The 26,063-nt window shown below is 49.8% G+C and overlaps 1 protein-coding gene across 7 annotated transcripts in view; it reads left to right on the top strand.

Moving 5' to 3' along the window:
* hspg2 (heparan sulfate proteoglycan 2) overlaps window positions 1-26,063 on the top strand; it is a 94,460-nt gene that overhangs the window by 34,150 nt on the left and 34,247 nt on the right. For 6 of the 7 annotated variants that reach the window (XM_079741634.1, XM_079741638.1, XM_079741639.1 and 3 more), the window contains 32 exons: window positions 569-741; window positions 1,607-1,732; window positions 1,883-2,113; window positions 2,415-2,534; window positions 3,123-3,254; window positions 4,060-4,204; window positions 5,062-5,219; window positions 5,813-5,959; window positions 6,377-6,540; window positions 7,126-7,305; window positions 7,998-8,194; window positions 8,545-8,692; window positions 9,191-9,318; window positions 9,634-9,720; window positions 10,088-10,146; window positions 10,646-10,707; window positions 10,872-11,012; window positions 11,353-11,523; window positions 11,976-12,155; window positions 12,627-12,745; window positions 13,224-13,335; window positions 13,553-13,666; window positions 13,859-13,980; window positions 14,408-14,485; window positions 18,960-19,018; window positions 19,414-19,478; window positions 19,764-19,904; window positions 20,303-20,494; window positions 23,971-24,063; window positions 24,169-24,261; window positions 25,101-25,331; window positions 25,697-25,810. In XM_079741634.1, coding sequence (XP_079597760.1) covers window positions 569-741; window positions 1,607-1,732; window positions 1,883-2,113; window positions 2,415-2,534; window positions 3,123-3,254; window positions 4,060-4,204; window positions 5,062-5,219; window positions 5,813-5,959; window positions 6,377-6,540; window positions 7,126-7,305; window positions 7,998-8,194; window positions 8,545-8,692; window positions 9,191-9,318; window positions 9,634-9,720; window positions 10,088-10,146; window positions 10,646-10,707; window positions 10,872-11,012; window positions 11,353-11,523; window positions 11,976-12,155; window positions 12,627-12,745; window positions 13,224-13,335; window positions 13,553-13,666; window positions 13,859-13,980; window positions 14,408-14,485; window positions 18,960-19,018; window positions 19,414-19,478; window positions 19,764-19,904; window positions 20,303-20,494; window positions 23,971-24,063; window positions 24,169-24,261; window positions 25,101-25,331; window positions 25,697-25,810 — 4,282 coding nt within the window. The remainder of the gene's footprint in view (window positions 1-568; window positions 742-1,606; window positions 1,733-1,882; window positions 2,114-2,414; window positions 2,535-3,122; window positions 3,255-4,059; window positions 4,205-5,061; window positions 5,220-5,812; window positions 5,960-6,376; window positions 6,541-7,125; window positions 7,306-7,997; window positions 8,195-8,544; window positions 8,693-9,190; window positions 9,319-9,633; window positions 9,721-10,087; window positions 10,147-10,645; window positions 10,708-10,871; window positions 11,013-11,352; window positions 11,524-11,975; window positions 12,156-12,626; window positions 12,746-13,223; window positions 13,336-13,552; window positions 13,667-13,858; window positions 13,981-14,407; window positions 14,486-18,959; window positions 19,019-19,413; window positions 19,479-19,763; window positions 19,905-20,302; window positions 20,495-23,970; window positions 24,064-24,168; window positions 24,262-25,100; window positions 25,332-25,696; window positions 25,811-26,063) is intronic. The other variant, XM_079741636.1, reaches the window with a different exon arrangement.

Here is a 26,063-nt window from a genome sequence, read left to right on the forward strand (position 1 = left end):
TGTGTGTGTGTGTGTGTGTGTGTGTGTGTGTGTGTTTGTGTGTGTGTGGGTGTATGTGTGTGGGTGTGTGTATATGTGCGTGTTCGTATGTCTGTGTGTGTGTGTGTGTGTGAGTGTGAGTTTGTGTGACACCCCTCTGGTTTATAACATACCGCTGGGGATATCACTGCTGTCTCCGGGTCTTAACACAAAGTAAATTTGATTCTTTATCGGGGGAAAGCGTTGGCTGACTTGTATGTTAACAATTCATCACGTTTTGGGGTTTTAGTTTAAGTAAAAGATTCCAGGAAGTTCCTGACAAGATGAGACATAATCTAATTGACTCACTCTACATTTGCCCCCTGTTATATACTCTATCTGGAGTATAAAGTCTCCTCTTGTATCATAAGAACGATGGTACTATTGCACAACTCCTTGTACCTGTTTGACCTTTGTTATGAGTTATCCACGTAAAGGACCATCCTATATGGTGCTGACATGATCTACAGCAACTTCAACAACCCCCCCCCCCCCCCCCAATCCCCTCTGTAACCTGCCTCCTGTGTGTGCTGCTTCTCTCCGCTGACAGGAAGGTCATCCGGGAGGGCGGCGTCGACGTGTTTGTGGAGCTGGACGTGGGCTCCGACGAAAACAGCAACGACGAGCAGATCCGCAGCATGCTGTACAGCGTGGTGCAGGAGGGCTCCATCTCCTCCTACGTCACCTCCACAGAGGGCTTCAGTTTCAGACGTCTGGGAACAGGTGAGGCCCGGGGGAGAGCTGGCGGTGGCCTAGCGATGATCTTTCTTGGAATGGGTTTCTGATAATTTCGGTCAAGGTGTGTGTAAGGGGTATGCTCCCAACTGTGTAGGTCATCATGTCCAACATGTCTCTTTGGGATTTATCTCCGCCTCTTGCAGAAGTGGTGTCTATGGAAGCTCAAGGTTTGTACTGTGCTATGTATGCTGCATGGACACCGGTGGAAGTGCTTTATAAACAGTCTAGCTGTGCTGCTCTGTAACCTTACACAAAGGGTTTTGCTGTGGACTGGATGTGAAGAGAGGCCGAAAGTTTAAATACAAAACCACCCGATGTGGCCCGAGGGCAGAGCCTTGGATTTGAATGTCATTAGGAGTAAGGATAAATACCTTTGCATGGCATGGCGTGTTCAGTAAGGAATGCAGCTGTCTGCTGAGAGGATGAACTCTGATTTACGCACAAGTACTCCTATGCACTCATGTGCCGATAGATAGCGGAGGCATAATGGTTACTATATATCTGTCTTCGTCTTCTGTGCCAAAATAAAATGTGAAATCGGTATCAATTTAGCAATGAAGAGCTGTTCAATGACTTCCTGGGATTAGGAATATTACAGATAGTAAATAAAAATAAAGGATTGAGGCAGCTTGCATAAGGATGCTTGCATATGGTGTGCAGATGGTTTTAACAGCATGGCCCATTCATTTGAGGTCAGTGGTTGAAGTGTGAATGGACTTTCCCCATTGCCTCATTGTGTTTGTAATGCAAGTGTTCGCATGTTGTTTAACACGCAGCAATGAATATGTGGCGACTCCAGGTGATACCTCTACGCTCTAGCCTTGAACCGCATGTCTTTAATCCCCCCCAGTCACCACAAACATCAGGCCTTGCATGGAAGATGAGCACAAGTGTGGTGATGGCTCGTGCATCCTGCTGGAATACCTGTGTGACAACCGACCGGATTGCAAAGACATGAGTGACGAGATCGATTGCGGTGAGTCAGCGTCTCTGGCCAACCCCCCCCCCCCCCCCCAAGCTACTACGTCCACGGCTGAACGAATGACCGTACTTGGGCACCTGTTTATGTGGACTTTCCCACGTGATGAGAACGGCATGGGGATTGACAAATGACCGCTTCCTTTAGGCAACCGACTTCCCCCTCCATTCCTGCCCACGCCTCCCCCCCTCTTCCCCACCACCACCACCACCACCAGTACCACCGTCAAGAAGCCCCCCAAGCCCCTGACCCCCCCTGGCCCAGTGGGGCCCTGCAGGTCGGACCAGGCTAAGTGCCAGAGCGGGGAGTGCATCCCGCGGGACTACCTCTGTGACGGGGAGAGGGACTGCACCGACGGCAGCGATGAGTTCCGATGCGGTGAGGCTAACGGGGGGGATCCAGCTCGGGAATGAGCCTAACATAACTCATGTTAGGATAGAGACTTACTGCAGTACTGACGGCTGTGTTCGGTGTTAGATAGATGATAGATAGATGTATGCTTTATTGATCCCCAGGGGAAATTCAAAGGGTATTCGCATGCATTTGAAGCCGTACTCTCTGAGGCCAGAACGTGGTCCACTTTGACGGTTCCCCCGTTACGGGTTCAGGTCAACGGGGTGTCGACATGCAAGCCTTCAGAAGGCGTCCGGTGGTCTCATTGTGTGTGTCTCCCTCCCAGGTACCCCGTCCCCCTGTGAGCCCAACGAGTTCAAGTGTAAGAACGGCCGCTGCGCGCTGAAGCTGTGGCGCTGCGACGGAGACAACGACTGCGAGGACAACTCGGACGAGACCGACTGCCGTGAGTCTCATTCTAGAGCTCACCTGTTAGATTCGATTTGATCAGATAAACTTTCATGTCCGTTTGCAAAGAAATTTGTCTTGCATTACACATCTCTTCAAATCTCATAGCAAGACATAAAAACAGCACATAAAAACATTTACACAACATTTAAGAGTCCAATAGTCCATACACACAGATAAGTCCATAAGAGTCAGGGGTCTCACAGTCCCAATAAATCAAAGGCCATAGATGTCTCTGGGGTGTGTGAAGTTATGTTGGGAGTGTGTAGTGTGTTTGCATGTGAGATGTATGTGGAGTCTACTTTACTCTTCTCTGTTGGTTGAGCAATGACACGGAATGAGGGAGAAAAGAGTGTTTGTATTTGTTAGCGCATGGTGCTACCGGTGTTGGGATAGGGATCAGTTAAGCTTTGATAAGTGTGTGTTAGGAATTCAATTAAAATTTAATTGAGGAAATAACAATTCTTCTTCATTGTGGCATATCACACTTTCACTCACCAAGAACTTCCTGCCAACTCCACTGATTGGCGGGGTGTGCGATGGATGGGTATTTCAAATGTTTCAACACACTGTGTGTCCCCGTCAGCCACCAAGAGCCCCGGGGACACGTGCGCTCCGGAGCAGTTTGTGTGCCGCAGCGACCGGGCCTGCATCCCGGCCAGCTACCAGTGTGACGAGGAGCCCGACTGCCCCGACCGCTCTGACGAGTACGGCTGCAGTAAGTCCCAACAGGCCGGCGGCGCAGTGTAGACTCACCTCGGGACTCTGTCTCCCTCTCAGCTGGTCCCTCTCTCTCGTTTCTCCCTCTGTGTTTCTTGCTCTCTCTTTTTCTCTCTTTCAATCTCTTTGTCTTTACCTCTCTCTCTCTCTCTCTCTCTCTCCCTCTCTCTCTCTCTCTCTCCCTCTCTCTCTCTCTCTCTCTCTCTCTCTCTCTCTCTCTCTCTCTCTCTCTCACTCCCTCCCTCCCTCTAAATACACATGCACAGTTCACCACACATCAACAGACATGTCTCTGTTTCAACCTTCCTCCTCCTCCTCCTCCTGCTCTTTGCTCCTCCTCCTCCTCCTGCTCTCTGCTCCTCCTCCTCCTCCTCCTGCTCTCTGCTCCTCCTGCTCTCTGCTCCTCCTCCTCCTCCTATCTGCTCCTCCTCCTCCTCCTGTTCCTCCTCCTCCTCCTGCTCTCTGCTCCTCCTCCTCCTCCTCTTCCTCCTCCTCCTGCTGCTCTCTGCTCCTCCTCCTGCTCTCTGCTCCTCCTCCTCCTGCTCTCTGCTCCTCCTCCTCCTCCTCCTGCTCCTGCTCTCTGTTCCTCCTCCCTCTCCTCCTCCTCCTGCTCTCTGCTCCTCCTCCTCCTCCTCCCTTGGTCCCCCTTGGTATTTCCCTTATGAGCCGTGACTAATTTGCGTTGAACTGAGGCGCTTTTCACACATGTGAAACTGCACACACTCACACATGAGACACAAACACACTGATATAAAAAAGAAATGTGCGTCAGTTTAAACGGTTCTCCCTCGTTCCGCCCCCAGCGCCCCCGTCCGTGACGAACCCCCCCCAGGAGGCGGTGAGCGCAGCGCGGGGGGAGACGGTCACCTTCTCCTGCCAGGCGGTCGGCGTGCCCACGCCCATCATCACCTGGAGGCTGAACTGGGGACACATCCCCACCAGTGGCAGGTGGGACCCCTTCCACCACATGATTAGCATCGGTCTGACCCCAAGTCTGCTTGACATGAAGGTGCTGCATTTTGATATGCTGTGTGTGCGTCAGTGGAACATCACAATTATTTTTATACGAAAGAGAACAACTGTTTGGTGGGGGTAAGTTCACACTGAGGTTTACAATGGGAACTCATTCCTTTTAAAAGTTTTCCCTCAATTCGATTGCCCAATGTACCAAATAGTTTGTTTTATGGGTGTCACTGGGGGGAACATGTGTTGGGAGCTGTGGATAAGTCCGGGGTGTAAAAAGGCGCGTTGCCGTTGGCAGAGTACGTAGTGGAGAGGATATGCGTAGGAGAGAATCATCATCTGGTAAACTGAAGTATTGCCTCAGAGATCCAATGCTCAACCCACTGCGATCCGATGACCTGTGTGGACCTCTTTCTGGCTTGCAATTTCTCTGATGATTAATAGTATACGCTGGTGATACGTATCCGCACGGAGCCTGGTGCGAACGGGTTCTCCCGATGCCAGATGCTTGGGCAATTATATTTAAAATAAAATAAAATATTTTCTTTAGAAATATCTTTCAAAAAAGGATTTAGTTTCGACACATTTGGCTTGAGAATAAGTTGATGTTTTCATAGGTTCTTATTATTGTCTGTGGACATTCTTCATTACGTTATTTTATCGTATATTTATTTTACCTTGTACATAGTCGGAGGGAAACATTCAAATACAAAGGACACAGGACTGACTGAAGGTCTGAAAAAAGTGTTTTTTGTACCGCAGTGACTCCACGGTGACCTTTAACCCTGTCCTTCCTATGTCTCCTTGTTGTGTTTTTGTACCGGGGCTGCTGCACCCTGCAGGGTCTCCATGAGCAGTAAGAACGGGCGTGGCGTCCTGATCATCAGGGACGTGAAGGATGCGGACCAGGGGGCGTACACGTGCGAGGCCATCAACGCCAAGGGCCTGGTGTTCGGCATCCCCGACGGAGTCCTCACCCTCACCAACAAAGGTGACTCAGGTAGCCTAGCCTAGCCTAGCTCCTCCGCCCAACAAGCTGTATTAACGTAGAGGACGGCTCAGGTAGCCTAGCCTAGCTCCTCCACCCAACAAGCTTTATTAACGTAGAGGACGGCTCAGGTAGCCTAGCCTAGCTCCTCCACCAAGCAAACTGTATTAAGGTAGAGGACAGCTCAGGTAGCCTAGCCTAGCTCCTCCACCAAGCAAACTGTATTAAGGTAGAGGACGGCTCAGGTCGCCTAGCCTAGCTCCTCCACCAAGCAAACTGTATAAACGTAGAGCCGTTGATTATATTGCACACTTTCGGATATCGTAGGGTTCACCTTGAATAAGATCATGAAATACAAACACAAGTACAATTCTGGTCAATTTATCTCAAATGCTATGCTATAATAATAATATAATGCATACATACATACACCTCCACTATATCCCATATATTGGCGGCAAAAAAAAAGCACAGCTGAGATACATCGCTATTCCTCCCAGTCCTGTGTAACCTCAACCGGAGCGTAGCACCGCCACCATGGCTAGACAGCAGCAACATGGCTCGTGTTATAAAAGACATTCAACCCGAACACTGTGTACACAAAGGGGGAAACAACTGTCCGGAAGGCCACTTCGGTGTGGACGGCCGCTGCGTGTCCTGCTTCTGCGCCGGCATCACCAAGACCTGCCAGGCCACCGGCCGCTACCGCAACCGCATCACCCTGCGCTTCAACCAGGAGGACAACCTCCGAGGTACGGCCACAGGGACAGGTTGATGTATACGCTTAGACGTATTCAGGGGGGCTCATTGTGTGCAGTAGTTGATGTTGGCCTTTGACATGTGTGGAGGATAATCTAAACAAAAAGCCTCAACGGGTAAGGTACAATTTAATATATATATTATAATATATAGCTACATCATGTATGTGTAGATAATATATATATATATGTTATAAATATCATATATGTAACATATAATTGTGAAGTGTTTGTGGTGAGGACTGGTTTTAACCTGTTGTGCATTGATTGCTCAATGCACAACAGGTGTGCAATCAGCTAATCAGTCTGACTCGGGCCAGGTGAGGCCCGAGTCATTAGTTATTTGGCAAAAAAATAAATCTGTTTCTGTCTCTCACTGGGGCTCTCTCTCTCTCTCGTTTTGTCGTGAAGGAGTGAATGTCACTTACCCGTCAAGGCCAGGCACCCCTCCTCTCTCCTCCACTCAGCTGCTCATTAACCCGGAGTTGGAGGAGTTTCAGCTGGTCGACCTATCACGCCGCTTCCTCGTCCTCGACTCCTATTGGACGCTGCCTCGCCAGTTTCTGGGCAACAAGGTAAAGCAAAAGTTGACTTGGCTTGGCCCCTCACTGATGTCATTGTATAATTGTATCTTCACACGTTATTTTCAGGGTAATTATAAGTTGGTAAGTAACCTTGACTTTAAAGTTTAATTGTGTTGCAATGGCAGCTACAGGTCACTTTGTTTCAAATACCAGAAGCAAACACTGTACTTAATCAATGAAGTCAATTAAGCCCGAACATGGGTTTATTTTCTAAAGCATAAATCCCATTGAACCAAGCTTCAGGGATCCAGCAGTAGGTATGGATAAGGTAATGGGGCGGCATTAGCTCAGGAGGTGGAGCGGGTTGGCCGGTAACCGCCAGGTTGCTAGTTTGAGTGCCGAGGTGTCCCTGAGCAAGACACCTCACCCTAACGGCTCCCGACGAGCTGGCTGTCGCCTTGCATGGCTGACGCCGCCAACGGTGTGTGCATGAATGGGTGAATGTAAGGCAAAAAATTGTAAAGCCATTTGGGTATAAATGCAGTACATTTACCATTTAGTGACAAAGTGCTTTGAATTTGTCTGTACAAGTGCCTGCCTTATCCCCCACTCACCCACCCGTGTGTGTGTGTCCAGGTTGACTCGTACGGAGGCTCTCTGAAGTACAAGATCCGCTACACGCTGGCCCGCGGCCTGACGGAGCCCGAGGAGAAGCCCGACGTCCTCCTGGTGGGGAACGGCCGCAGGCTGGTGTACCGCCGGGGAAACCCCACCTCCGCCCGCGTGGTCAACCAGAAGGAGATCCATTTCACTGAAGTAGGTCTTCCCTTTGACGGGACTCTTTTCTCTAGAGCAGTGACGGTACCAGGGTTGGTCAGACCGTACCATGGGGGGGGAACTGCCCACTGGTTTGTTTTGTTGTAGGACTAGCAAAACGGTTTCATATATTAATAATGATAGCTATAAAGTTAGCTAGCTATAATTAGATAGCTAGCTAACTTAGTTAGATAGCTTAGCTATAACGTATAATATTAGTTCAAAGGAAGGTATTGACTGGTAGTCTTGAGGTCCATATCTTTCAGAGTTGATACAGGGTTCTATACAAGGCACTAGATAGACAAATACGAGATTCACATGTGCCCTGTAGAAGGTTTCAATTCTGTATGTAGGTGAGGAACATCATGAACACGAAGACCTCGGAGCGTAGTAATACGTGTCCTAGACCAGTGTACTAGCTTGTACTATAACATGGGTTCTGTTTGGTTCTGTGAGGACCACTGCTCTAGTGTAGTAGCTTGTATTATAACATGGGTTTTGTTTGGTTCTGTCAGGACCACTGCTCTGGTGTTCTAGCTTGTATTATAATATGGGTTTTGTTGGGTTCTGTCAGGACCACTGCTCTAGTGTAGCAGCTTGTATTATAACATGGGTTCTGTTGGGTTCTGTCAGGACCACTGCTCTGGTGTTCTAGCTTGTATTATAACATGGTTTCTGTTGGGTTCTGTCAGGACCACTGGCAGCAGTCCAACGGCAGGTCGGTGAGCCGGGAGGAGCTGCTCATGACTCTGGCCAACCTGGACACCATCAACATCCGCACCGTCTACGACAACCACATGGTGAGCGTGGCTCTCAGCGACATCATCATGGACACCACCAGTGTGGCGTTCACCACGCATGGGCACGCCAAGGACGTAGAGGAGTGCAGGTGAGGACAGGTCTTCTGCGGGGGAACTGGGATCGTATCTGTTCATTTATCTGTGTGTCTGTCTGTGTGTCTTTGTGTCTGTCTGTCTGTCTGTCTATCTCTCTGTCTATCTATGAACTTATGTATCTGTTTTTCTCTTTCTGTCTGTCTGGCTGTCTGTCTTTCTGTATGGCTTTCTTTTTATCTATCTGTCTCTTTCTGTCTGTCTAACTGACTATCGCTCTGTCAGTCTATGTATCTATGTTTCTCTGTCTGTCTGTCTGTCTCGCCGTCCCTCTCTAGAGTGTAACCAGTCTTAGAGACGTAGTGTGGTACTCCTTGATGAATAACGCTCCTGATGTGACCCCCAGATGCCCTGCAGGCTACACGGGCCTCTCCTGTGAGGTCTGCTCCACTGGCTTCGAGCGCATCCCCGGCGGCTCCTGGCTGGGCACCTGCGATGGCTGCAACTGCAATGGACATGCCAGCGGCTGTGATCCGATCAGCGGAAACTGTCTGGTGAGAGCCTATGTCCTTCTTGCTAGCTGCCAATCCCAATACTGTGATCATCATTCAACATTCATTCATTTTTTTTAAAGATTAGTATTGGCGCCTCAAGCGTATATGAAAAATTGTGTGTGATGCAATGCTCTAATAGCAGCATATTAAAAGCTTAAGGGGCCGATCACACCTGAAACTTTTTGCAGGCATTTGTTACTGTTACCAAAGCACCCATGGAACATCTACACCTTCACCTCAGGGTGTACCTGGCACTCCGCCAAAAAGCTTGAAGCGATCACAGCGGAAAAAACACGAGGCGCTCGGCAACTTAAAAGCAACGAACTAAACACTGTGTCTTCCCATCGATTAACAATGACAGAAAGCCGGCGGCGGCTGTTAAACCGCAGGTTAAAGACGCGTGCGTTGTGATCAGGGCCCATACAGTATGTGTCCGGGGTTCTTGAGCTGTGATGATTTCATGGGAAAGAATGAGCAATGTGCCCTCCGCCCCCACAGAGCTGCCAGCACCACACAGAAGGTCCTCAGTGCGATAAGTGTCGACCGGGCTACTTTGGAGACCCCAGCCGAGGTCGCCATGACGACTGCAAGCCCTGCCCCTGCCCATACACTGAGACATCCCGCCGGTATGATGCCGCCACACACGCACACACGCACATCTATGCATACATTCATACACACACACACACACACACACATTCACAGGCACACATAATACACAAATGTGAACACAAACACACAACCAGTAGCACATACTCATTTGTATATCTGCCTGTGTTTTTGTGTGTGAACTATGGGAACTCTTTTTTTGTAGTTCCCCCAGTGTTAATCTCCCTCAGAAACAGAGCCTTCATTCATTCTTCCCGTCAACTCTTGACCTGTGCCACTATCCATTAACACTCTGCTGCCTGCATTCATCTGTGGTGGGGTCTGTGTTGCAGATTCTCTGACACCTGCTTCCTGGATACCGACCTGCAGGCGACCTGCGACGCCTGCCAGCCCGGCTACACCGGGAGACGCTGTGAGAAGTAAGAGGGCGTGGATGTCCGGACACGTTCAGACCACATTAGACCACAGACCACATTAATGTAGTCTGTATAAATAGGAATATACGGCCCGACTTTGATCGATTTAGACACATGTTGAATCTCGTAGCTTCAGCTTGTCGTGAAAGGAGAGATTGATTATGGAGAATAACAGTCCTGCATTGTTAGACCTTTTGATATGGTTTGTGTTCAAAATGAAAAAAAAAGCATGAGTTGCAACACAAAATTCAATTTCACGATTGGTAACTGAGGTGGGAAACATGCCGAAATAATGCCAGATCAAAGGTAAATATTATAATCAACTGCTAGAACATTTGCTGACAATACTTCATTCATCGTGTGCTCATAGGTGCGCTCCTGGTTACCAAGGTAACCCTCTGCAGCCCAATGGACGATGCATTCCTAATCGTGAGTTCAGCTTACTCAGTTACTCAAAACTCCCCTTGACCCCCCTCCCCCAGTACTATTACCCCCTCCCTCTCCTGCAAGGACAGTGGAGCGTGTGCTCACGCTGCAGGAATGCGAAGGCGCTGAAACGCCTCCAGGTTGCACCTTCTGACTTTTCCATGTGTCACATATGTTTCCTTCCTTTCTCCTCTCTTCTTTTATCACCTTTTTTCCCCACCTCCCCTCCCCGCCTCTCTCCCCTATCATCTCCTCTCCTCTCCTCCCCTCTCTCCTCCTATCATCTCCTATCTCCTCACCACTCTTCTCTCCCCTCATCCTTGGCTCCTCGTCTCCTCTCTCCTTTTCTCTCCTCTCCTCCCCTTTTCTCTCCTCTGCTCTCCTCGGTGCTCCTCTCTTCTCATCTCCTCTTGTCCCATCTCGTCTCATCCTGTCTCTTCTCTATCTCCTCTCCTCTCTCTCCTCTCCTCTCCTCTCCTCTCCTCTCCTCTCCTCTCCTCAGAGAGCAGCAGATGTGATAGCAGAGGATCATTCAGCTCCAACAGCAGGCCGTGCTCTTGCAAGGTATGGAGTTTTAATGTACCAAGATTGTCATGTTATATAAATGTCCTATTCATATGTACATTACATATGTATGCACGCACGTACGCAAGCAGGCCCATTCCCTGTATGTTTGCCTGTACATTCCCCTCACCAACGCTACCCTCTCCATGGCTCGGTGTGTGCAGAACAACGTGGCCGGAGCCCAGTGCGACCAGTGCAAGCCCGGGTCCTTCCACCTGACGGAGGGCAACGCCGAGGGGTGCATGCAGTGCTTCTGTATGGGCGTCACCAAGGAGTGTGCCAGCTCCTCCTGGAGCAGGGACCAGGTAGGGCTATCCTCTCCCCTCCATGTAGTCCAGTCGCAATAGACGGCTGCTGTTCAATCTGTGAAGAGAGATATACTGTTTACTTTTCACTTATTCATGAAGTGCTTGATCATGGATCAATGCGATTGACTGCAGACATTTCTTCATAGCTACAGAATTAAAGCTATAGAAATATAGACGGAGATTGGCATGTTTACAGATTTACATACAGATATACAACTATGCATAACCCGATGGAAAGATATACAGATACAGAGATATTTCAGATCGTCATCCGTCAGGTATGTGTGTGTGTTTACGTGTTGCGTGTGTCTGCGTGCGTGTGTGTGCGTCTCCCCAGGTCCAGGGGGGCGCCAACGGGGAGCGCTTCTCCCTGACCAACCTGGCCCAGACGCAGGGCACCTCGGAAAGCCTCTCCCAGACCGGCACCCAGGTGGTGTTCAGCTCCTTCGCTTCCCTGCCCAGCGACACCTACTACTGGGTGCTGCCACAGAGCTTCCTGGGGGACAAGGTGAGGGGACGAGGGAACGTTGGGAAGAGGGAGAGCGGGAGGGCGGGAGGGCGGGAGGAGGGCCCCTCCTGTGAAGTCGTCCGGGACAAGCCCAGTCAGGCTGCAGACTCCCCTACCGCTGCATGCCGCGGCTTGTCCCCACGATGGAGAGACGGCGCTGGAAGCACCAGAGGCTCTTCTCTCTTCTGGAGCCAGCGTTGGAAATGCACACGCATACGTCTCCACTGTAGTCATGTGATCTGGTGCCCCCTTTCCCCTCCGGCATCGTCTGGGCCGGTGAAATACCTTACCCATCACTGAGTGTCGCGAGAAGAGCGCACGCTGCTGTCTGGATTCGCTGTTTATCATTGTCTCTCTCACTCACTCTCTCTCTCCCTCTGTTTCTGTTTCTCTCTCTCTCTCTCTATCTCTCTCTCTCTCTCTCTCTCTCTCTCTCTCCCCACCCTCACCAGGTGACAGCCTACGGTGGGGAGCTGAGCTACATGGTGCGCTATGAGCCGCACCAGCGCTCGCTGGTTATCGACGGCCAGCCGGACGTGGTCATCCAGGGCAACGGCATCTCCCTGGAGCACCACTCCCAGTCCCGGGTCAGCCCACGCACCCCTGTCACAGTGACGGTGACCTTCAGGGAGGTGCGTTGGTTTTTGTTCCTCCAGCTATTGGCCTACAACAGGAAACCTTAGTAGGTATGAGGCATGTAGAAGGAGGCCTTGCCGGACAGGTGAGGTAATACTTCGCGTGAAGGAGTCGCCAATGAAATAAAAGATTGACTTCGGATCCCGAGGGAAGATCAACTGCGATGGAAACGTTTGCTCTCGTTTTTCACGCTCATAAACAATATCCCGTTCGTACGACACACACACAATACGATACAATCGCCTTCATTAACCCTCAAGGGGAAACAAAGCCGCCAACGTACATTCATGACCGTGAAAAAGAAGGTCAATAGACCTGTGAGACAACACAACAGCACAGGCAAACCGTCCCAGAGGAGTGTCACAGTAGAGCAACGCAAAGGCCAGCATCCTCACATCAAACATGACTCCACCATGACTCCACCCCCCCCCCGCCCCCCCCCCCCCCCCCCCCCCCCCCCCTGCCAGGCTGCTTGGCGCCGCACCGACGGCAAGCCCTGCACCCGGGAGCACCTGCTGATGGCCCTGGCTGACATCAACGTCTTCATGATCCGAGCCACCTACGCCGACAGCATGGCCGAGAGCAGGTAGGCCCGTCGTTTGACCTCCAGCGCGCGTGAGAGGCCATGCTTCGTACGCGTGCCGCGGATCTGCGACACTAACTCTGTTTGCTGGGAACCATCTGTCGGACCATTGATTACTTCCCCCCCCCCCCTAAATTCAGACAAAAAGGATAACGCATCTCCTGGAACAATGATGTGGATGGTCGTCTAGTAGTCGATGGATGTTGGTGGTCCAACACTCTAGTAGATGACTATTGACTAATGACTAATGTGTGTTGTGAACAAACACACATTAAGTCAGCTACTAGAGTGTTGAACATATTAGGCAGCAATCTTTTATTAGAAAACAGCTTGCGATCCGACACCCCTTAACTGAAGGCCTTGGTGACATTGGGAGGCTTGGGAGGGAAGGTTTTGGGTCGGGTTAACCTGGCATTGATTCATGTGTGTGTGTGTGTGTGTGTGTGTGTGTGTGTGTGTGTGTGTGTGTGTGTGTCTACAGCATCTCAGACATCAAGATGGACATCGCTGTCCCACATTCTACGGGTCACGAGCGGGCCCTGGAGGTGGAAGAGTGTGCCTGTCCTCAGGGCTACAGAGGGCCCTCTTGCCAGGTACACACACACAAACACACACATACATCTAACCATGTGTGTACATTTACACACACATACACAGTCTCAGAAGCCTGAGGGAAACCCCCAGACGACTGGAGAACTGTCATAATTCATTACCCTGCTGAACAAAGAGGTGTTGTGTGTTCTCTGACAGTTCTTGTTCATTGTTTTTGGTCTCAGCTATTTCATTGTGGTTGTTTTTCCCTTATTGCAGGAGTGCGATACAGGCTACACCCGCACAGGCTCCGGCCTGTACCTGGGAACCTGCGAGAGGTGTGCCTGCAACGGACATGCCAGCAGGTGTGACCTGGACACCGGTGCATGTCTGGTAAGTTGCGCGGTTTCGCGCCCTTCAGTTCTCGGTGAACACAGCCGATCTCACTTTGATCTCTGCAGCGGAATGCACTTATGGTTTTCTGGTGAATCCCAACATGTGTACGTTTTATTATTATTCACCGCTCAATGAATCTCATTGTGTGTGTGTGTCTATGTGTCTGTGTGTGTGTGTCCTGATCAACAGCAATGCCTCCATAACACCGCTGGGCCAAGGTGCGAGCACTGTCTCCCTGGTTTCTATGGAGACCCTGCGACCGGCGGAGCTGAGGCCTGCAAGACCTGCCCCTGCCAAGGATCCTCCTCCAGGTGAGTTCAGGAATAAACCTCCATACCAGATCCGTACCATTCCAAACCAGGCCATACCATTCCAAACCAAGCCGCACAATTCCATACCAGACCGTACCATTCCATCCAAGACCGTACCATTCCATACCAGACAGTACCATTCCACGCCGGACCGTACCATTCCATGCCAGACCGTACCATTCCATTCCAGACCATACCATTCCAAACCAGACTGTACCATTCCATACCAGACCGTACCATTCCATGCCAGACCGGACCATTCCGTACCAGAACGTACCATCCCATACCGTACCAGACAAGACCATACCATTCCATACCAAACCAGATGGTACCATTCCATTTCAGACCTCACCATTTCATTCCGTACAGACTATATCATCCCACACATTTTGGATGTGAAACACTTACTCTGCAACCCCTTCTGCAGATCCTGTTATCTGGATTCAGACGGTATGCCCACATGTGAAAGCTGTCCTCCCGGCTACACTGGCCGTCGCTGTGAGAGGTAGGGCTGTCTGTCTGTCTGTCTGTCTGTCTGTCTGTCTGTCTGTCTGTCTGTCTGTCTGTCTGTCCCTCGCTCTCCTACTCTCTTTCCCCCCTTCTTTCTCTCCCTGTCTTCCTAGATAGACAGCTAGACACACTGGCCAGAGCTGTTGTCATGGGGGGGGGTGTTCTGGGTCGCTGGCAGGTTGAGGGCGGCAAGGTTATGGGTTGCAAGGCTTGCGGTGTACAGTGGATGGATGGGAGTGGCCAATCACGGCCTCACATTCTTGGAGTTTTGAAGGTGTTTTGGGATGCAACCTTGTTTTGTATGTGCGCTCTTTTCTCTCGGACTCTGAGGCTGCTGGATTGCTGTTGTTTCCCTGGGCAATATAGTGAAGTTAGAGTGTATGGATGTCTCATACTCCATTGTGCATTGTATGATATTTCATATCATATTCATATCATATTTGTATAGATTATAATAGGCGGGTCCATAGAACAAACGTTACTTGAGAATGTTCCTTCACTTGCCACCGATACCTTCTCCTTCAACACAAATGCTTTCCCGGACGCTGCTCTGCGCTTCAGCTTGTACGCTTGGCTGGTTGATAGTCTGTATCTGGAATCGGCTGGCTTATGGGTTCTGTGGATGTGAGTGTGTGTGTGTGTGTGTGTGTGTGTGTGTGTGTGTGTGTGTGAGTGTGTACGCACAGACATGGTTTTTAACCTGGGTCTCTGCGGCATAAATGCAGACAAAGTGACATTTATGAAGATGGAAGGCTTGTCCGGGGATCCTTGCTGCTCCTTTTGTCCCTCGAAACAAAGAGCAACTCACCATTTTGAAACTGATCCTGTCTCCCTCCATCCCCGCCAAAGACGCACGGCGGCGGGGCCCACGGACACTTGCGACCCCTTCCAGCAGGGCCAGCTCGAGGGGTTCCTCCCCTTGGGCTGCAACGCGGAGGCCGTGTTCAATTTCAGCCTGGACCTGGACTTCACGCCCTACGGCAGCGGGAGCAGCGGGGACGGCGACGACGATGACGACGGGGAAGACCCCCGCAAGCTGGCCACCACGCTGGGGCCCCGGAGCACGGGGACGGCCCGCCCGACGCCCACCCGAAACCCGGCGCCCACCAAGTCTGCGCCAAGCTACCGCACCACCCGCGCCGTTGTCACAGAGCCCTCGGCCCCCCGGGTCCTCGCCACGGACCCCGCGGCCGTCGTCCCCGTCACCCGCCGCCGGTTGCCCCCCAGACTGCCGCCCCGCGTCACGGTCAGCCCCGAGGAGAGGCAGGCCAGCTTCCAGCAGCTGCTGCGCCTGCACCTCAACACCTTCAACCACCGGCTGAGCATGCTGGAGAGCAACACGCTGGACATGAAGGACAGCATCCGCCTGATGACAGAGCAGCAGGGCCGCCTCAGTACGCAGCTGGAGGGGCTGTTGGCGCCCAGGAGTGCCCAATTGGTGATTGACGTGCCCGAGAGGCAGGGGCAGGTGGGGGTGCTGGAGAGGAGCTACGGGGACATGGAGTCCCGCCTGAGCCGGCTGGAGAGCCGGCTGGAGATCCTCATCGACGGGTTCACCGATCTGGCCCAGGAGATGAACAAGATGAAGCGCCACAGACACCAGGAGCGGAGGGCAGAGCCCGTCCTGCACAGCGGGCCCCTCGTCCCGTTCGGCAGCCCCGTGTCGCCGGAGTGGGACTCGGTCGCGGTGACGGTGACGGGAAGGCCGCTGATGCGTGCAGCCACCTCGGCTCAGAGTATACCCCCTCCCCGCGTGACGGTTCGCAGACCCACCTCCACCGCCGCGCCGGATCAGAGGCAGAGGCTGACCACCACGACCAGGTCCATACGCCTTCCTGTCAAAAAGTCGACCAAGGTCACCAGAAGCCACGTCGTTATCAAGCCCCCCGCCAAGTCGAAGGTCTCACCGGGTAAGTCAAGGGAAAGTTCGGAGCAGAAGACACAGGCTAGAGCAATGCCTGTGAAAAAGGGAGCAACTAGCAAAGGATCTGCCCTCCCAAAAACAACAACAACACAACGACCTCAAGTGATAAACAAAGCAAAAGAAAGACAAGCCACAGTAAAATTCCAACTGGAACCGCCGGCTCATAAAGCCAAGCAACCACCGAAAAAAACACAAGTAGCTGAGCAAAGTAAGTTGGATAGTAAAAAAGGAGCACCGCAAAGTGGGAGAAACGCTGGGAAAGAGAAGTCTTTTAGATCGGACTCACCTCATGTAAAGAGGGCACAGAAAGTCGTCCAGAAGGCAATGCCTAAGCCGAAGACCAAAACCGTGCAGGAAAAAAAAGCAGACCACAAGAAGGAAACGTTGCACCGAGTCAGGTCAGTCTCCAGGAAGGCGAGGGTCACAACCACGATTAAGCCTCCTAAGACAACAGCTTCTAAGCTAACCAAGACAACAAAGACAACCACGAGACGGAAGCCCAAATCTGCACCAGTTAAAAAGAAGCAGCGCCAAAAGAACACAGATTCTAATTTGGGTGTCTTGGACCTTCTCCAGCTCTTACAAGAAAACAAGAGGTCTAGAAAAGGAAAGACAATCCAAGATGGCTCTCTCCATGTTGTTTTAGGAAGGCTGGCCATTCCTATCAGAATCATCCCAGATGATTAAAGGTTCTCACTTTGTGGAACTTTAATGTATGTATATATCTGTTGATTATTAACGTAAGATTATGACTGATTAAACTTCATGAAGGCATGCCATTTACTTTATTTCATATGTTTATATTTTATATTTTATAGGAACTATGTTATGAAATACTTTTAAGCGACATACTTTTATGTAAAAGAAATGACCAAAACAATTGCACCAAATCCTGCTATGAAGATACAGCTGATCAGAAGTACCTTTAATTTTTAAAAAAAAATGGTCCACATGGCTAAACTACCTCAAGTTTGTCTAGTTCTTAATCATTTCCAGACGCATTTCAACTGACCCCATTTATTTTTGCATAATATATTGTCCTATCAAACGATACAGCTATTTCCCTAGAACAGAATCACATCGCCAAGTTGTATAACGCTTGGAAAGATTAGCATTATGTTAATGCGAATTAATGCGGATTCATACAATTCCTCAAAGTTTGTCAAACTAGGAGATGTAAGGCTCTTCTAGGGGACCTACTTTAGGTTGACAGGATCTCCGGGAGTTGTTGTTATGATGTTGAGGAAACTTGGTTTCAGAAATAAGCAAGACCACAGCATAGATTGTCTTTGAGCTTGATATCCTACCTGTAAAGCTTCTTACCTAGCCTAACGCACAAAGCAGAAGCAGAACACATCTTGCACCCCTTCACACTGAATACATATTAAATCCCACGCGGACTCGACGCCAACGACATTTGAGTGTGTGCCGGAAAAACACTCTCCACTGGGGTGATAGGTTAAGCTCCGCCCACAGTGTGGAGGCGCTCATTGATTGAAATCGGAGTGAACGGCCAAAGCAGATGCGTATCATGTTTGGGTGCTGAGCTCTGGTGTGAAACGGCCTTCATACAACAAGCCATTTGTATTCATAGATATGCCCTGAATATACACTAGTAACTCCTCATTTAGTTAGTTTTGTCAGTATTGTGTATGTACTGTATGTAGTACCATTGCTCCCTCACTGTAACACGGATCATAAAAGGCTTAGCAAAAAGGATAAAGAGGTTGATCTTCTATATGAAAAGCTGTGCAGCCGTGTTGCGTTTCTCTGAAGCCCGTTTGTAGCGTTCACGTCTCCTAGGAGCGGTCTGTTGGCTGTTGACCTGTGGACCTGCCAGAGGACAGGGGAGGTAAGACCAGAGGCCAGAGGCTTTGCTAGGGGCACGGCGCACCTTGCTCCGCGATATTAAGACGGTCTTAATATGTCACCCCGGGGGGTTTTCATGTCTTCTCTTCTGCGCATTGTCGCTGTAGCTTGGCTGGTGCTTCTCTGCTGTGTCTTGGACGCGATGATCTCAATCTGCCCTGATATGCCACAGTGGAGTATTGGGAGAACCCTTCAAAAAAGCATTTGGAGTTTGGTGTTATTGTTATTGTGTTCTGGCTTGAGAGATTGGACCAACGTTCATCTTCTGCTTTAGTTAAATTTTTTGGGGGAACTCTCGAGTCATTGTTTGTGTATGTTATCCCGACCGCTGGCTGCCCATTGTCCAGTTTTGAAGTGGGGATTCATTGTAAAAATAAAGATAGAATTGCGATCTACTTGTGATAATTTTGAACACATAAACATTAGCTCACTTTCCTCCAGGCTATAATAAAACCACTTGAGATTGGAGTCTGCGTCGCTGCTTGATTGGTGATTGATGGTCCGGGGTTAAGAGGCGTCTTCAGGCCGAAGCACATCACACGTATCTCTCTCCGAGCAGACTTTCCCCCGTTTCCTGTCTCTTTGTCTTTGTGTTAGAAAAGCCTGCATCCTCTCGTGGGTGGAAATATTGATTTTCATGTCTTGACGTCTTTTGGCCTTTTTTCTTTTTTTTCAGATGTGCTGCTGGTTACACTGGCAACCCGCAGCTTGGACAGACGTGCGTTGAGGGCAATGGTGCGTACGTTCCTCCGAAAACACGACTTGATTAATATGTTGTCAGGATCAGCAGTCTTCCCTCAAATTACTTGGTACTTGGCAACCAAAAACACTAAAGCTAAGGCACAACCAGCGTGACATGCCGAGGGCAGATGGATAAATCTAATCGTTTGGATTTTAACATGTTAGAAATCCACTTAATCTTCTCGCTCAAGGTCTCTTCCTTTTTCCCACTTAGTCTTTTGGTAGATTCCATCCCCTTTTAAGGGGTTTAGTGTTATGGGATGCTGTCAAATATGGGCCTGTGAGTCCCTTTGAAATCATACTTTTATTTCCAACTAGGCTGTATAAACAAACTTGTCCTGAGGAGTTGTTCCAGAATAATGATGTTCTACGTGGCTGGCCTCTCTTAGGTAACTGCTATAACTGTGACCAAAGAGGTACTGTTGGCTGCAATGGAGGAGCTTGTAACTGTAAGGTAAGCATCCAATATTCAAATTTGTCACTTTTCTACTGCAGCTAATGACTCCATTAAGAATATCTGGCCTAGAAAGGCAATCCATCCAGGGTATTTTTTCCGAAAGTAAGTCATTGTCTGAAAATGCGATAACTCTAACTGTAACAGACAAAGTGACATAATGAAATGGTGTAAGCTTATGTATGTGTCATTTTCCAAAAACTCATTCCTTCATCAATGTCAAAGCAAAACAAAAAGAAAAAATCTGTTTATCACAAAGTTGATGCAATGGTCGATGGTCTTCAGATGAACGTCGAGGGCTCGTCTTGCGCCAAGTGCAAGTCTGGAACCTTCCACCTCAGCCCGGACAACAAAGATGGCTGCCTGTCTTGCTTCTGTATGGGAGTGACTCAGATGTGTTCCAGCTCCACCTACTACAGAGACCTGGTAAGGCCTTCGGATCTCACAACACTTTTTAGCAGCTGGGGAGAGCAAACACCACTTTCACCACTTCTCCTCACTTACAACCCAAAACCCCAACAAATCGTTCAACAAATTCAAAACAAGGAAACAAATAATCGGACAATAATTTATTAAACGGACAACGTCCGGACCAAATGGTCCCAATATGCTACAACAGCCTCCTGTATTCTTACTACTATTTTTCGTGCTTCTCCTCTTCCAACAATGCATAGGCCCTCTGTATATATTATTCATTATTATTTTTATTTGTGTTGCTGAACTTCTTCGCTATAATATAAACATATTATTATTACTAGTATACAGCATTCTGCATGTCTGATCCCCCAGAGCTGAGTTTGTGTGTGCTGTGTCTGCGTGGCCAGGTCTCCTCCGTCTTCACTCCAGGAAACTTCCAGGACTACGCCCTGGTGAACCGCCAGCGAACCAACCGCATCACCTCTGGCTTCTCCGTGGAGGTGTCCACCGACGGCACCCAGCTCTCCTACAGCAACTTTGACTACCTGAACCAGGAGCCCCACTACTGGCAGCTGCCCGGAGCCTACCAGGGGGACAAGGTTAGTAGCCGTGTAGCAGTAGGGACTGATGACTGATGGACAACGGAGACGTTGAGCAACAACATGGAGCTGCTTTTAAAGGACTTTCCCCGAGGAGCAGCCGGGATTCTCTAGGATTCCCCGATGTGGGGCGTTCCTCACACTCCTCCTCACACTTTTCTTGCATTTTATAACAGCCCGCCAAATCTTTCCTTTTCCAAGCAACGCTGCGCAAACTGCCTTCTTCTTCTAATGCTTTTTTTAATATGTTTTTCTGCAAAACAAGTTCAAAGGAGTGTTATTATTAGTCTGGATTACAAAGTCAGGTTGAGCATCGAGTCGGAAGATCGGATTTGTTGATCGATGAGGGTGATTTATTCCTTGTTTCTTTCTTTCTTTCTTTTGGGATTCGCTCGGCCGCTCTCTAGAAGCGCTCACTCTTGGCACGCACTAAACGCGCCGAGCAGGTAATGCCGATCAGTGGTCGCCTGCGTTTTGATTGTCAAACAACCAGACGGAATATGACAATGATTTTCTTTGAGCATGGGAGTGCCGTGATATGAACCTTGGAATTGCATTGTGGAGCTGCGCTGTTAAAATCCCTTGATAGTGTTTTGCTAGTAAGCACTGGTTGCTAAATTCCTTAACAACTGGTGACACCTCCACAAGCATCAGCTTGTTTCCATGGGAACCACTCACACCACCGTCAGACCACACAGGGAACTAGTGTGTCTAGCATGTCGAAGGAAGTCTCTTCCTGCACCGTGCACACTGCCTCTGCATCTCATATCCGTAGAAACGGGAGGAAATGACCTCATTCCACTGGAAGTCCCCCCCCGGCCTTTTGTCTGTGTCTGTGTGTGTGAGTGTGTGTGTGTGTGTCCGTATAGCTGCATGTGTGTGATTTAAAAACAAGGGGTGGTTAGGCATGTGAAGGCCTGTGTGTTTCCAAACTTGGTGGCGGGCGCGATGGTTGTGATTAGGTCTCTTGCAGGCCTTCCTCCGTGGTGATGTGTGTGTCTGCAGTCTGAACGCCCCCCCCGCCCCCCTCCATCTGGGAACACTTTGAGGTCTGTGCTTGTGTACGGCGGTAGTCTCGGTTTGAAGAGCATGTCACAGCACACACACACACACACACACACACACACACACACACACACACACACACACACACACACACACACACACACACACACACACACACACACACGCTCGTGGATGTAGTGTGGATGGCTTGGTGGAATCCTTTGTGTGTAGCTGTACCGTCTACACCTCCGACCTACGACCCCTCCGTCCATCCTCCAGCCTGACCTCTCTCTCTGTCCCGCATCTTCGGTACACCCCCCCCCCCCCCCCCCCTCCTTCAACCTCCGTAGGGCTCCAGCAGATGGCTGGATGACGATGTGTGGGCGCTCCTCGCTAACCACTCCAACGGACAAGGCCCGCCTCTCTTCCCTCCACCCCTCTCCTCTTCCTCCTCCTCCCGGTTCTCTGCCTCTTCTTCCTCCTCCTCCACCCCTCGGTTCCCAAGTTACTCCTCCTCCTCCTCCTCCTCCTCCTCCTCCTCCTCCTCCTCCTCCAAAAAGAGATGGTCGTTGCACAACCTGATCCCCCCCTCCTCCCCCCCATCTGAGCCCTCCTCCTCCTCCTCCTCCTCGGGGAACCCCTCCCTGGCCCCGCCCCCACCGGGCCCCTCCTCCCCGGGCCCCCCGGCCCCGCTGCAGCAGGTACACCACCGGCAGTGCGGTCGGCTCTAGAGACTTTAGAGAGCTTCGGAGAGCGTTCGTGGTGCGCGTGGATGATTCTGCTCGCTGGTTGGTGGTTGGTTGATGCCGATGTGTTTCGCCCTGTCTCCCCCCCCCCCCCCCCCCCCGTCGTTAGAGTCCCCCGAGGCACGCGTTGAGCAACGCCTCCGCCGGTGAGCCCGGAGCGGACGGCAAGGTTAGACGAAGCCGAGATGGAATGGTTTCTGCCTGTGACTCACATGGCATTCGCCGGCCGTGGGTTCACCGAGGTTGTACTGTTGGGGCAGTACCTGCCCTCGGGCCGAGTAGAAGCGCTTGCCCAGATAAAACGGCTTTAGAGTTAATGATCGACAACAGAGCCTTTGTGCATGTCTGTCAATGTTTAAGCTGTTGCTCACCGGGGCGTCGCCCGCTCACTCTGGATCTTCGACTGAGTTGACTGAGTTGATCACAGAAATGGAAAACTTGCTCGCTGCTGTTGTGTTTCTTAGCGTTGCTGCATGTTGGCCAGGGGGTGGTGTGTTCCTAGGTTAGGCAAGAAGCGTGTGTTCTGTTAAGGTCATCCCGCTGTAAGCGTCAGTGAGAGAGTTTACGTGGGTTTTATAATAGCATGTAATCACGCCGTCGGCGGGACTAAAACACAGCAGCTTGGCGTGAACACAGTCAAACATGTAATTTTCTCATCATTGGCGAGGGGAAGTCGCTGTTTTTACTCGTGCGACAGGCAGCGCATGCTGTGACTCCCTCATAACTAGCAGACCAAGTGTGTACTTACCATGTGCGTGTTAACATAAATACTCCACGCTGTTCTGCCTCAAGGGCCCCTCCCCCCTGGATGGGGGTCTACTCCACTGCTAAAGCCTGCTTGCTCTGCTTTGCTCTGTCATCTGGTGCTTGTGCCTTAGTCTCTCTCTCTCTCCCCCTCTCTGCTTATCTCTGTTGCTTTTATACTCTCCCTCCTCCTCTGTGGTCGTCTCAGTACGCTCTGGTCTTCAAAGGGTTCAGCTCCCGCCAGGAAGAGCCGCTCTACTGGCTGCTCCCGGCCCACTTCACAGGGGACAAGGTAACCGTAACAACCAAGGGGTCTCCTCCTCCTCCTCCTCCTCCTCCTCCTCTTTGTCCTCCTCCTCTGTCCCCTCATCCTCCTTCTCCTCCCCCGTCTCCACTTCCTCCACCAGCCCAGGCCTGATTAACCTCTGGTTAACCTGCCCTGGGAATCACAACATGGTTTCTATTGCACTCCCCGTGACCTTCAGTTCAACGTCACAAAGTCCTCACATGCACTCAGATTCTGGCTCTGGTTCAATGGTGGTGCACTGCAGTGGTGACCTGATGGCAGTTGACACTCCGGATGTCAGTGATGATATATAATCCATCGTCATACTGCTTGATTCAGAAACGTGTGATCATAACTCATAGTACATACCGTCACATGGTAGGTTCTGTGGTTTGCTGTTAATGTCGATAGTGAAGTCACATGAAGTTTGTTACATAATTAATATGATAAATTATATACAGGATTATTTGAAGTGGTGAGCATCACCTAAAAATAACTTAACAAGTTTAGATTATCAGCACTGATCACATAGTACTTCTGTGGTTGAACTTTCTTTGATCCATGTTTATATCGTAGTTCTATGTGAAAAGTCCTGATAAGAAGTGTGTTGCATCTAAAGTGTGCATTTCGTAAAGAAATAGTGAAAACATTCCCATAGCGAGCGAGCCTCCTACATCTGTGTGTTTTGGGTTCAGGTGGTCTCCTACGGTGCCAAGCTGAGGTACACCATCTCCTACGTGGCCAGCTCCAGGGGAACACACCTGGACGACGCAGACGTTCAGATCATCGTAAGCCAAGTCTCTCGCCGCGACCCCTTTGGTCGCCGCCGTTACCACTGAATCCAACCCATGAAAAACACTTTTCGCTGACGTTTTGTCTCGGCGATACCCTAGGGCAACGACATCACCCTGGTGGCCCGCCAGTCCTGGCAGAGGAGGCAGCAGGGAGCCCGCGAGTCCAAGCGCTTTGAGATTGTCTTCAGAGAGGTGGGTGGGGGTCGCACATCACACAGAGAGAGAATGTGCGTGGGCACGGTTCCTGGGCGAGGACACAGGCAGGTTCTTGCGTCACAAAGGAGCTGTATCTGTGTCTCTGTTGTTCCAGCTGTAACGCATTTTGATTCCTATCTCATGTGCTGTATAATTAAATGATACGATATGATGGTAATCATACATTACACCAAATAGGGACTGACAATGAGGCCTTTATTACTACAAGATCTGGGACAAATTTGTCCGGATCTGTGTGTGTGTTTATATACCATATAAACATGTATATACAGTACATGTTTACATACTATGTCACTGTGCGACAAGGCTGCGAATCCAGAGAGATATATATTATGTTAAACTCATATACAGTACATTTTCGGTGCATGTCCAGGTGTTGTGGTTGAGGTTGATTGATATCCAAATATAGCGTATGTATATGTCTTTGAACAATATGCATGATTTCACAACATTGAATAGGTCATAGGCAGCCTGGACATAGTCTTACCTAGGCAAGGAAAGGCAACTTTATTTATACAGCACTTTTCATACACACAGCAGACTCAAAGTGCTTCACATAGAAACATCGTCATAAAATAAAATGAAATAATAAAGAAATGCATTGTAGAAAGTGCAATGTCTTTAAGAATTAGCAGAAATTAAAAGCAAACATAAAATAAAATGAAGTAAGAAAATAAATACGGAAAAGAAAATAAAGGCAAAGTAAAAAAATGCATTTTAGAAATGCAATGCATTTAAGATTTATCAAAAAGCTAAAGCAAACAGGTCCTAGTATCCGAATATAATCTGCAATGTTACCCTCTGGGGTTTCGCAGGAGAACTGGCAGCGTCCGGACGGCATGCCGGCCACCCGGGAGCACCTGATGATGGTGCTGGCCGATCTGGACGACATCCTGATCCGCGCGTCCTACTCCAGCGAGATGCGCTCCTCCAGCATCTCCGAGGTCAGCATGGAGGTGGCGGTGCCCAACTACAGCGGCCTGGCCCAGGCATTGGAGGTGGAGCAGTGCCGCTGCCCGTCCGGCTACCAGGGACTCTCCTGCCAGGTAACACCCCGCCCAGGGTGCTTGTTTTTTTTAAGCTGGCTGCTTGAAAAGTAAAAGTCCTTTGCAGTATCAAATGCCATTAGTTATTGGGTCAACCTTTTTAAGGATTCAGATTGATAGGCAGCAGTACTGGAATCGTTTTTGTGTCTACATTAAAACCTAGTGATTGTTGTAAGGATCACTATTATCACTATTAGTATCCCTTATGATAATGTATTATTATTAACTATACCTTTCTAAGGCGCAATGTTTGGTTCAGAAAGTCACATAAACATGGGGGGGCATTTACTTTGTAAACTGTCGTTGTTCACCCCTGCCACTACCCACTACAGAACTTTGACATGAGATTTCACTGTCTGTCCTAGGACTGTGCTGTCGGATACAGCCGTACGGGGGGAGGTCTGTACCTGGGCCACTGTGAGCTTTGTGAATGCAATGGCCACTCCGACTCCTGCCACCCGGAGACTGGCATCTGCACGGTACGGCTTCTTCTGAAGAATCCATGACATAGAGGCGCCAGGCCTCCATTGAAAGTTCACCTCTACGTGGGGGGGAAAGCAACTTCCTGTAGACTTATATGGGAGCAAGAACAAAAACGTTCTTAATGTTGATGCATAAAAAAGATATGATTAATATTTTGGTGACCAAAAAAATCACTGCAATTATTATAGATCCAAATAAATGTAAGTGAATTAAGTCAAACATGTAAATGTATACAGATTCACTTATTAT

The sequence above is a fragment of the Pollachius pollachius genome (genome assembly GCF_949987615.1).
Source record: "Pollachius pollachius genome assembly, chromosome: 8".
NCBI classification, from domain to species: domain Eukaryota; kingdom Metazoa; phylum Chordata; class Actinopteri; order Gadiformes; family Gadidae; genus Pollachius; species Pollachius pollachius.